General features: G+C 41.3%; 1 protein-coding gene and 1 long non-coding RNA gene across 3 annotated transcripts; one reads left to right on the forward strand and one right to left on the reverse strand.

Annotated features, from left to right (window-relative positions):
- Nucleotides 1–1,046: 1,046 nt before the first annotated feature.
- Nucleotides 1,047–6,795, reverse strand: LOC133535283 (uncharacterized). Its single transcript, XR_009802195.1, has 2 exons — nucleotides 2,087–6,795; nucleotides 1,047–1,238 (listed from the first exon to the last, which is right to left on the reverse strand). It is a non-coding gene; the product is annotated as an uncharacterized LOC133535283 (long non-coding RNA).
- Nucleotides 2,992–6,811, forward strand: elf3 (E74-like factor 3 (ets domain transcription factor, epithelial-specific)). 2 transcript variants are annotated; one of them, XM_061874962.1, is made up of 9 exons: nucleotides 2,992–3,150; nucleotides 3,242–3,381; nucleotides 4,150–4,383; nucleotides 4,461–4,586; nucleotides 4,664–4,810; nucleotides 4,886–4,972; nucleotides 5,051–5,164; nucleotides 5,257–5,452; nucleotides 5,628–6,811. In XM_061874962.1, exons 2-9 carry the CDS (start codon nucleotides 3,249–3,251, stop codon nucleotides 5,737–5,739), a joined length of 1,149 nt encoding a protein of 382 aa, XP_061730946.1. In that variant the 5' UTR covers nucleotides 2,992–3,150; nucleotides 3,242–3,248; the 3' UTR covers nucleotides 5,740–6,811. The 2 variants fall into 2 exon arrangements, with proteins under 2 accessions (XP_061730946.1, XP_061730947.1); XM_061874963.1 differs by having other exon boundaries at nucleotides 4,667–4,810.
- The last annotated feature ends 5,497 nt before the right edge of the window (nucleotides 6,812–12,308 follow it).

Here is a 12,308-nt window from a genome sequence, read left to right on the forward strand (position 1 = left end):
CAAGAACTCGCCCTCGATCATTCTACAGTTATAACATCATTGGGCAAACATGCTGTGGGAAAGCGGATGGAGCTGGAGGGGGAGGTCCCGGGAGGTTTTCGGGAGAGGCGCTGTATTTCGGGAGTCACCCGGAAAATCCGGGAAGGTTGGCAAGTATGCAGCACCTGTTCTCAGCTAACGATTAGTGCACCAGTTTTCAGCTGGAGATTAGCGCCCCTAGTTGCAGGCTAGCGATTAGCGCAACAGTTGTAGGCTAGCGATTAGCACACTCGTTAGATGGCGATTAGTGTCCCAGTTGTCAGCTAGCGATTACTATGCCAGTTGTCAGTTAGCAACATGTGCCCTAGTCGTCAACAAACGATTGGCGTGCCTGTTTACAGTTAGCGATTAACGCACCCGTTTCGGCTAGCAATTGAAGCACCAGTTGTCAGCCAGCGATTAACTCGCTAGTTGTCAGCTAGTGATTAACGTGCCGGATGTCAGCTAGTAATTAGCCCACCAATTGTCAGCTAGCGGTAAGCGCTCCAGTTGTAAGCTCGCGATTAGCGTGCCAGCTATTAGCTCGCACTTAGCACACCAGTTTTCATCTCACGATGAGCGCAACAGTTGTCAGCTGGCAATTAGCACACCAGTTTTCAGCCTGCGGTCCACACACTATCTGTACGCTAGTGACTAGCGTGACAGTTGTCTGCTAGTGATTAGCGGTAAGCGCTGTAGTTGTCAGCTCGTGATTAGCGCACCAGTTTTCAGCTGTAATCGCGTACCCTGTCAGCTAGCGATTGGTGCACTAGTTGATAGCGAGCTATTAGCGACACTATACAGCAGGGGTAGGGAACCTGTGGCTCGCGAGCCAAATGCGGCTCTTTAGTTGACTGCATCTGGCTCCCGGATAAATCTGAGCTGACATTGCTTAACACAATAAGTAATGAATAATTCCAAGTGTACTCAAAGTGTTAAAAATAACGTTCAAAATATAAAACATGCTCATGTATTTGAATCCATCCATCCTTTTTCTACCGCACTTGTTCAAGAAGTTGCATTAAGGGTAAGAAGTGTTTTAATTTATTATTGGGGGTTCTTCAGACCACCAAGCACCGACATGAGAGCCTGTTTGAGGGTTACAATATTTTTTTCATTTTTCAATAAGTCTCTCAGTTTCTTTCCAGCAATTGTCTGTTTTTCTTTCGTTCTCGCTAGCACTCTGGCTCCAGCTCCAACCCCGTCTCTCCTCCTGGCTGCTGCTTATAAACAGAGAAACAGGTGATTAGATAACAAGGCCCAGGTGGGCTATCTACGCACCTGTCGCTAATTTCGAGGCCGGTCCTGGCAACACCCCGCTTCGCTGCAGGACCGCAGGCCCCGCCCCTCCACAGTTAGCTTCAGAATAACAATGTTATTACAAAGACCTATTATACTCTAGAAATGTTGGTCTTACTTAAAAATGCACTAGTTTAGTTGTGTTCAGTGTTTAAAAAAAAAAAATATATGGCTCTTACGGAAATACATTTTAAAATATTTGGCTTCTTGGCTCTCTCAGCCAAAAAGGTTCCCGACCCCTGCTATACAGTATAATTCTGCGATTAGGTGGCGACTTGTCCAGGGTGTACCCCGTCTACCATCCGATTGTAGCTGAGATAGGCTCCAGCTACCCCACGCGACCCTGAAAGGGACAAGCGGTAGAAAATGGATGGATGGATATACGGTATAATTGTAATATCTTAGTAATGCACATTACCGGGGTACCTTTAGGGCAAGTTTACTTTAAAACACAATTTTATCAAATATATATAATTTGGGGGTCCATGCTCAACCTATCCATTAGTCTGGGGGTCCGTAACCTGGATAACATTGAATAGCTTTAAAAAAAAATACGGACATGGATAATGACCACTCCCAAAATATAATCACTTGTTTCCATAAGATTTTGAGGTATGTTTGTGACTAACTAACAAACAGACAAAGAACCTGATCCAATAACTTACTAGCGGAGGTACATGATCAGTTGCAGACAGCCAAAAATAGTACCACAAAACACATTTTATAGAAAATAAATGAACACATAAAAGAAAATCTAACCTCATTTTACCTTTATTGAGGACTCTCGTTGGGGAAGATGAAGAGAACGGAGAGCCTCGGGGACTCCACCTTTGTACTTTGCTGGCACTCACAACTTTCTTTGGCCCTATTTCGCAATCGAAATAGGGCCAAATCGAATCACCACTGGATTACTAACATACAATTGAAGCTTTTTAAATGTTTATTTTATTTATCACCTACTGTTGTTTTATATTCTCATGGAAGATAAGATCATTTACCTCAGTGTAATTCTGGTTGGTTTAGGTGCTAAAATAAACACAGATCCGCATGACACAACCGAAGGCATCAAACGCAAATATTTCTTTTGGCAGCACACGTTGAAGGAGGTTGGAGAGCAGTTGCACTAAACTAACACCTAAACCAAACTTGGCACAAACCAACCGAGAACTTGATTTAGAAAAACTAAGAGGCAGTTCCAAGATCAACATTATTGCACTCAACACACAGTCTGACCTCATTCACTAATCAGCAAGACAAGTTGTTGTTGTTTTTTTCACATGTGTGAATGAAGATTTTTTTAGAAATCAGTAATAATGCTTGTATCCCTAATCGAGACATAAAATGTGGTGTTGTTAAACACAACCAGCCATATGTGACATTTTGCATTAAATCACAGGTTGTAGCTGCTGGGAATGAAAATTGTTACCTATATAGAGTGTGTACCAGGAGGTAGAATGTCACGCGCTCCTCCCAAAGACTTAGAAATAATGAATATAATTAGGTAGAAAATATGATAGTAACTTAGTTACTGGTTTTAGATTATCAGGAAAGGAAAAAGGGGTAGGTTTGAGTTGTTTATCTGTGAAGCGTAAACGAAAATGGGGGTGTGGCCAACTTCGTTTGGAATTCCCCTGCAGTCACCTGAGTCCACCCCCTTGCCTCCGACAGGTATTAAACCTTTCAGCGGACTTAATATAGCAGCAGGTGAATCTTTGGCGGGCTAGCAGAGGTCACGCAGGAAAAGAAGCAGACAAGAAAGTGTTCAATTGAAACACCGTGGTCATACCTCCTTTGACCTCTCATATGTTTGCTTCGTCTTGTGGCTCCAATCAGGTAAAGAAATACTACCATAAATACCTTTCAGCAAAGTGTGTGAAATGCGTGCGTGTTGAAATTGTAACCATTTAACTGTTCAATTCCTCAGCTTTTCAATGGCCTCGCCGTGCCTCAGTACCGTGCTGACAAACGCCAACCTCGCCATGTACCAGACTGGCATCCCTGACATGTTGATGACAAGCATCCATACCCAGAACGGCAACCAGGGATACAACGCCAACGTTGACGGTCAGAAAAACACTATCTGCAATACTCTTTATTAGTATGCATGTTTTGTGCCTGGAATCTGAAAGCTATATTGTATCTTCCTAAGAACCTGTGTCCAACTGTAGTGTAATGTTATGGCAAAATAAACAGAGCAAAAACAAATGTCAACTGCAGAGGGTGCTGGTTTTACGAGGCTCACGTATTGTAGTTTCAAGCAAGACCATTACCTCATGATTCTTTGACCTTAATTAGACGCAGGTGGATAAATCATTAACAAGCGGGTCAACGATTAACTGAGTATAAGCATCGAGCGGTGCCACCTCAGCGCTGAAACATTCCGGTCTTTGTTGTTCTGAGCTTGGAGAAAGAAGAAAAGCATGGACTTAAAATTATGTAAAGGTTCCCAGCAGGATGATAATGACGACTAAAGGCATCAGATAAGAGATAATAATAAAGTTCAAGTTAAGTACCACTGATAGTCACACACACACACTAGGTGTGGTGAAATTAACATCTGCATTTGACCCATCCCCTTGTTCCACCCCCTGTGAGGTGAGGGGAGAAGTGAGCAGCAGTGATGACCGCGCTCTGGAGTAATTTTGGCGATTAAACCCACAATTCCAACCCTTGATGCTGAGTGCATGCACCAAGCATGCCCATTGTTAAAGTCTTTGGTATGACTCGGCCCGGGTTTGAACTCACAACCTACCGATCTCAGGGCGGACACCCTAACCACAAAGCCACTGAGTAGGCTAAAAATGATAATATCCTCATTCTCTCTTGATGCAGATCAGTGGTTTGGTCAGATGAACCCCCTCAATTGGACAGCAGACCACGTCATGGAGTGGATCAGCCACCACGTGGAACGCACCAAGTTTGATGCTAGTACCCTGAGTCTTGCTTTCTGTGCCATGGACGGCCACACCTTGTGCCAGATGAACCTGGAACAAATGGTCAGTTTCTTCGGTCCGCATCTTGGTCCCCAACTCCACCAAAATCTGCAAGAAGACAGAGCCAAATATGGTAAATCCACATCCATTCAATTTTGACAGGTGCAACTATATGAGTCCAGACGTTGAGTACATATATTCTTTTCTTAGAACTGCAGAGCCTTTCAGGACCTGAGCTGACCGAGACCTGCCAGCTCCTGAATAAGTACCTACACAACTTAAACAGCTCGGATAATCAAACCTTCCCTCTGCTGAGCACCATCAAAATGGGTCAAGGTATGGATTTTAGAGAGGATTTTAGCATCATCCGAACACAACCTGGGATGTTTTAACTCTAAAATTCTTACCACCAGCAGGAGAGGACTGTGTCATCAAGCAAGAATTTGACTATGGGGATAACCAAGACCTGTTCAACTTTACAATGGGGACCATGACCACACTAGGAGACGAGTACCTCTCTGACAATCAATCCGACAGCGAGTGCAGCTTCTCGTCCAATAGTCAGTATTTCATCATCTCGTCTTTCCTTGATCTTTTTAAGAATGTATACAAACTGACTCATTTTGTCTCATCAGGCAACCTGTTCGTCTTTTCCAACCTGGGCTCACCGGAGTCTGGCAGCGGAGAATCGGACCCGGAGTTCTCATACCCCATGATATCAAGTGAGTAGGGAAACGATTTTTCCTGCTCGTGTCAGTCGATTTTGGCAAACACCTGATCGTCACCTGGCGCGTTGACAGAGTCGCTGATCAAAAAGGAGAAAATCGAGGTGAAGCGACCACGCGGCCGACCCCCGAAAGCAAACAGGGAATACGGCTGCAACATTTACGACCCTTCAAAAAAGAACAAACATTGTAAGAAATAGCTAAAAGAAAATATTTCACCGTGCAGCGATAGCGAATTTGACTTGCACGGCTAAACGCGATATCTTGGCTCTTGTCCGCAGCGCCTCGTAGCACTCATCTTTGGGAGTTCATCAGGGACATTCTCATCCACCCGGAAAAGAACCAGGGCCTGATGAAGTGGGAAGATCGCCGCGAAGGCGTGTTTAAGTTCCTGAAGTCCGAGGCCGTGGCTCAGATGTGGGGCCAGAAGAAGAAGAACAGCAGCATGACCTATGAGAAACTCAGTCGTGCTATGAGGTGAGACCATCCATCAACTGCTCGGCATTTACTAATACTATTAGAACATTGGTCAAGAGACAGAGGTACAAATCTTAATGATGAAGACTAGAACCCTAGACTTAATAGGAATCAATAGGTGCTGCTTGGTCCTGTTTATCTTCCCCACGAGCTGACTGATTTCCCCCGGCCACAGGTACTACTACAAACGAGAAATCCTCGAGCGGGTGGATGGACGGCGGCTTGTGTACAAATTCGGAAAAAACTCCACCGGCTGGAAAGTGGAAGAGATTGGAATGAGCATGTGAAAGTTCTCAGGACACGTCCGTTGGAATCAAAAGGCCAATCTGTACAGGAGTTTTGGAACTCGTATTACTCGTTTGTCCTGTCAAGGGGAAAAATCAACATGTTAAGACACTAACTTCCTTTTTAGAGGAAGGTGTTGCAAAAAATGTAAGCCAGTGTTTTTGGCTCTCGTAGGTTTTATGAACCATTTTGCTTTGCGTGATTGGCACTACCGATGTGTGTGCTGTAACTAGATTGGATTGTTGTTGCTTTCTTGTTATGTTCTCTTGCATCATAGGAGCATCTAAGTAGATTTCAATACATAAAAATCAATGTTTCATTCACAATTTTTTTTTTTCAATACTGAAGGGGGCTTGGCATTTAAATGTTGACAGTATTGGAAAATCGATTCACATCCAAACTACAATTCATATTTAGATTGTGAATCAATTCATCATTTTTAAGAATCTATTAAAACATTATTATTATTTTTTTAAGAATCCATTTTTTAAAGGATTTTTTTCAGCCCATCTCCATGCTTAAATGCTACAATGCAATAATCTATTCTTAACCGAATCGTCAACCCCAAGAATCTGAATCGATTCACATAGATTCACATATTCCTAATATTCACATTATATAAGATAACGAATTTCAGGGGTTTGGTTACACTCAGCAATATCCAAGAATACATTCTTGATTTTTGAATAAGCCAAATAATGTTTTTCCCCAACTGCTATACACCTGTATATATTTTTTCAGTATTTAGAACAATTCTGTATACATTTTATTTTGCTCCATGCAAAGAACAGAAGACAGCAAGGACATAATTTGAAATGAATAATATTGCACCAATGTGCTCTACGTCTTTTAGTATCACTTATTATTAAGTGCATTTCATAATGTTTGGAGGGGAACGACGTGGTAATTTTATCACACTATTAATATATTTGTATGTATATATATATATAAAATAATAATCTATAAATATGCATGTATATGAACGCCTCTTCTTGACATCTTGATGTATGAATTGTTATATTTTTTCATTTTTATACAGTACAGCATGTGTAAATAAACTGAAATGTAATAACATGCTTTGTTCGTGGACTGATTTCTACCCCTGCCTTGGCTATGGTATTAAAATTTTACATCCATAAATGCATCGGGGTGGTGTTGTCAGGGGAACATTTAAAATGATGTTGGTGTTGAAATACTTCTGGACATGACTCAAAATTTGTCACTTTTAATAGTAAAAAAAAAAAATTACTTTCTTTGTGAAATCGTTATATCATACAAACTTGAGGCTTTTTCAATTATGTGTAAAAAGATGAAAAAAAATTAAAATTTCGTTTTACTATGATTTCTGTCGGACAAACATTACACAAACCTTCCTAATTGTTAGAAATCTCATGTTTATATTAAGCATGGTTGACTGATGAGGGTATTTGGCAAGCACCGTTTTGTCCTACTAATTTCAGCGATCCTTGAACTCATCATAGTTTGTTTACATGTACAACTGTCTCCGATGCGCAGAAAAGATGTGTTTGTCTCATTTTGTCCACCAAACCTTTTATACTGTGCGTGAATGCACAAATGTGAGCTTTGTTGATGTTATTGACTTGTTGGAGTGCTAATAAGGCATATTTGGTCAGTGCATGACAGCAAGCTAAACAATGCTAACATGCTATTTAGGCTAGCTGTATGTACATATTGCATCATCATGCCTCGTTTGTAGGTATATTTGAGCAACTTTGATTTCGTTAATGTCCTCTGTGTATTTAATTTACATTTGCATGTCTCCTGACATTGGCAGCATTTCTCATAGTTGTTTGTGTGCCATGTTGTTCCAGACCACAGTAAACATTAGCCAGCTTGCGAAAATTGTGATAAATACATTCGAAAACCACGGCCTGCCGTTACCTTTAACTTGGACATACCGTTGGCCATTCTGAGACAGTCATTTCCAGGATTTATCTCATCCTGTTCGAAGCCTCCATTTTACTAACCATTTCCAATGTTGTGTAGAATTAAAATTAAAATCCAACATTTCTGTCAATGAAGATTTGCATCAGTCTTTGATAGTAGACTAATATAGCTAATATAGACACTTACATCATGTAATGCATGGGTGTCAAACTCTGGCCCGCGGGCCAAATATGGCCCGCCGTTTAATTTCATTTGGCCCTTGAGGCAATATCAAATTAACATTAGAGCTGGCCCGCCGGTAACACCACATTCACCGCTAATACTCATACTTGTCAACTCTACCGATTTTCCCAGGAGACTCACGAACTTTAGTGCCCTTCCCGAATATCTCCTGGGCAACCATTCTCCCGATTTCCACCCCGACAACAATATTGGGAGCATGCCTTAAAGGCACTGCCTTTAGCGTCCTCTAAAACATGTCGTCACGTCCTCTTTTCCTCCATATAAACAGCGTGCTGGCCAAGTCACATAATATATGCGGCTTTCACAAACACATACTTGGTCAACAGCCATACAGGTCACACTGAGGGTTGCCATATAAAAAACTTTAACATTGTTACAAATATGCGCCACACTGTGAACCCACACCAAACAAGAATGACAAAACACATTTCGGGAGAACACCCGCACCATAACACAACATAAACACAACAGAACAAATACCAAGAACCCCTTGCAGCACTAACTCTTCCGGAACGCTACAATATACACCCCCCGCAACTACCAAACCCCACCCACCTCATTTTTATTAAATTTTTGAATTTATCAGCCTGTGGAAAAAGTTAATGTTGATATTTACCTCAGAAAGCTGCAAATAGAAAAGAGGCATTAATTGTTTTAATATACCACTGATGTTTTTTGAAAGTTGATTTTGCATTATTACGTTATATAAGCTCTGCCTGTTCCATGGGAAGAAGCCCAAATACCCAGAGGGAACCCACGCAGTCCCGGAGAGAACATGCAAACTCCACACATAAAGATCCCGAGCCCGGGATTGAACCCAGGATTACTCAGGACCTTCAATTGTGAGGCAGATGCACTAACCCCTGTACCACCGTGCTGCCCTATTTAAGCCTTGCTTGTTCAATATTCACTGCAAAACTTGTTTGGGTCCCCATTAAAAGGTTTTGTTGAACCTTGGCCCGCGGCTTTGTTCAGTTTTAAATTTTGGCCCACTCTGTATTTGAGTTTGACACCCCTGATGTAATGCCTTTATTATAACACTTATACAAGATTTTAATTTTTTTTGCGGTTCCAGACAGATTTTTTTTGTATTTTTGGTCTGATATGGCTCTCTCAACTTTTTGGGTTGCTGACCCCTGGTCTAGTGCATGCTTTGTTTGGCAACTAAGTAATTTGTTTTAGGTGTATTTGGTAATACTTAAACCTGGAAAACCACTGGGGGTGAAATTCCTAAACCATACGTTTATAATGAAACAATCATTAATTATATTCAGGTTGTTCCATCATATATGTGCCATTTCCCTGTTGTATCTCAAAGTAAACTTAAATGTATGTTTTTTTTTTTTTTTAACTCTAAATCTGATTACACACATACCTATCTGTGGGCAACTTTTATTTATTTTTTTTGCACACAAAAAAAAACACTTGCGGGGAAATTTTAGAACTGAGTAATAAATTAATATAAATGTAAAAGATTCCTGAGATGCGGGAAGAACTGTGGATTACAACGGACTGTCTACCGCGCAGTTTTGAGGACCAGTCATAGACAATTTAGGGTGAAAAGCAGATTTTATCTACATCCGCAGACAAAATCGTCCTAACTTGGATTGTTTCCCTGTCTTCGAGACTCTCCCGAAGGACACTGCAGCGAAGACACAACAAACTCCCTTCTTGTCTTTCATGGACACACACCTGTTGTTGTTGACTTTGGACTAGCGACTGCACAATACATCAAGGCCGCGGAACACACTCACATCCACAAAAATATACGCCACACATACACACCCCCACCACCCTAACCCAACGCCCTCGACGCAAATCCCATAGGGGTGATGAATGGATGGTCAGCGCCTGAGAGCTGCGGCCTACCACCATGATCTTGAACTATCTTCCCTCTGTTGCTAGATATTGCGAGATGTATGTTGTAATATGTATATGTGCTTTGCTGTGGAGGTTTTTTCCTTGGACTGAGTCGGGACCCCTCCTGAGGGTCTAGCCTTAGACTGATATTTCTTTTACCCCCCGAAATGTCACCCTTTTCTCACCTTTTTAAGGAGCGCCGTAAGTGGCTGACCCGTTGGCGGTCTCGTCTTGTCCCCCCCTGTAACGTATGTCTGCTCTTAGCGGGACTTTGCCGAAAATGAAAATTCGTTGTACTTGTGCAATGGCAATAAAGATCTCCCATCATATCCTATCGCAGGGGTAGGGAACCTATGGCTCGCGAGCCAGATGTGGCTCTTTTGATGACTGCACCAGGCTCTTGGATAAATCTGAGCTGACATTACTTAACACAATAAATAATGAATAATTCCACTTGTAATCACAGTGTTAAAAATAACGTTCAAAATATACAATATTGTTATGCATTTTTATGTTCAAAAAGTTCGTAAGAAGTCATTTATTTATTATTGGTTAGTGTGGGGCTTGCCCTCCAGGGGGTTCTTCAGACCACCAAGCACTGACATGAGAGCCAGTTTCAGGGTTACAATATTGTTTTATTTTTCAATAAGTCTCTCAGTTGCTTTCCAGCAATTGTCTTTTTCTCTTTCGTTCTCGCTCGCGCTCTGGTTTCTAGCCCCAAGCCCGTCTCTCCTTCTGGCTGCTCCTTATAACATAGCGACAAGTGATCAGGTAAAAAGGCCCAGGTGGACCATCTACGCACCTGTCGCTGAATTCGAGGCCTGTCCTGGCAACACCCTGCTTCGCTGCAGGCCCGCAGGCCACGCCCCCTCCACAGTTAGCTTCAGAATAACAATGTTATTACAAAGAATAAGAGACCTCTCTAGAAATGTTGGTCTTTCTTAAAAATGCACGCGTTTTGTTGTGTTCAGTGTTAAAAAAAATATTATATGGCTCTTTCGGAAATACATTTTAAAATATTTGGCTTCTTGACTCTCAGCCAAAAAGGTTCCCGACCCCTGTCCTATCCTATCCTTTTTCACAATCGCCAATGAATTTGATCTTCTTTTTTTTTTACATCCATCCATCCATCCATCCAGTTTTTTTCTACCGCTTATTCCCTTTGGGGTCATACCGCGTTAAAAAAAATCTGTAAACTGGCAGCTCAGTAATCAGAATTTTAGTTTTTGCACCACATTACTGTAATTAGAAAAATGGTACCACTGTTATTTTATGGTAAAATTCTGGCAACAGAGCGGCCAGTTTTTTACCGTAAAATCAATTGTTGTTGTTTTTACAGTGTATTACTCTAAACGGAAAACCAATACCAAAGTTTTTTTTTAAGTAAAATTTTGGCTACTGAACGCACAGTTTTTTTCCCTTAAAACATATGGTTGTTGTTTTTGCGGTATAAAACTGTATTTGTTTATTTGAAGGACAATGTGCAGTTACATTAAAGAGATGTTTGCACCAGATTCAGCACCATGCTAATTTCCACCTGTAGTCCTTTTAGGGCGCATTTAACGTCCACAGTTAAAATTACACAGGATTAGAAATTAATAACAAAATTGAAACTACATAATGAAAAGCAATTTAAAATACAAGTGCTATACATAGAGAAAGTGCAAGTTACAAATCAGTGGGCGGTCAAGTCACAGTATTTTAGCAGCAGAAGTATATAAAGTGCAACACAGCATACAGTGCAGTAGTCATCAGATGGTACACATTAGGGTATCATCCAATAGCGATATACCCCATTGGTACTGCATACGTCAACAAAATGGCCATATCACACGATTAGACTGGTATTTTAATGATACTCTCAACAAATACCCGCCTGATATTGGTAATGTGAGCAAGACTGGTGGTCTAAAAGCAAGCCTTTGACTGCCTGTGAGAAACTGTTGCTCTTTAGATTCTCTGGGAGCCCATTCCATTCTTTGATGGCTTTGTAGGAACAGACTGATTGGGAGAAGGCAGAATTTCTTTTTGGAACATTATTTTTATGAAGAGCAATCAATTATTTGGGTTACAAGGGTATTATTTTAACCTAATTTCTGGGTTTTCAAATCTATGAACCATTATTGGGTTGTTTCTCAATGAGTAATGCATTTTTTGGTAGAAGGCTTTTTTAAAAAAAATAAAGATCAAGGATCAAGTCCCCATGAGTCTTTAGCTTTTGAGTTTAAGAGTGAGGAGATCATTTTATTGACCTTGCCTTCAGAGTGCATTGTAGTCCCCTTGTGAGACCACAGTCCATAGTCCCAGCAGAGTCAGCAGAAGATTTTGATGCAGTGTTCGAGGGTTTACTCATTGCCAAGATTTGCCAAGTTGTTTTTTTCCCTTGGCCTCAGTCTGCACACCCTCTCCAGGGCCCAGGCTAAGACCGATTTTTTTGTTTTTGTTTACCTGTATCTAACCTTTTTTGTAAGGGGCGCTGGAAGCCGGCAGACCCGTCAGCGATCCTGTTCTGTCTCCCTGTAATGTTTGTCTGATCTTGAATGGGATTGTGCTGAAAATT

This window comes from Nerophis ophidion, linkage group LG16 (assembly GCF_033978795.1).
Source record: "Nerophis ophidion isolate RoL-2023_Sa linkage group LG16, RoL_Noph_v1.0, whole genome shotgun sequence".
In the NCBI taxonomy this organism is placed as follows: domain Eukaryota; kingdom Metazoa; phylum Chordata; class Actinopteri; order Syngnathiformes; family Syngnathidae; genus Nerophis; species Nerophis ophidion.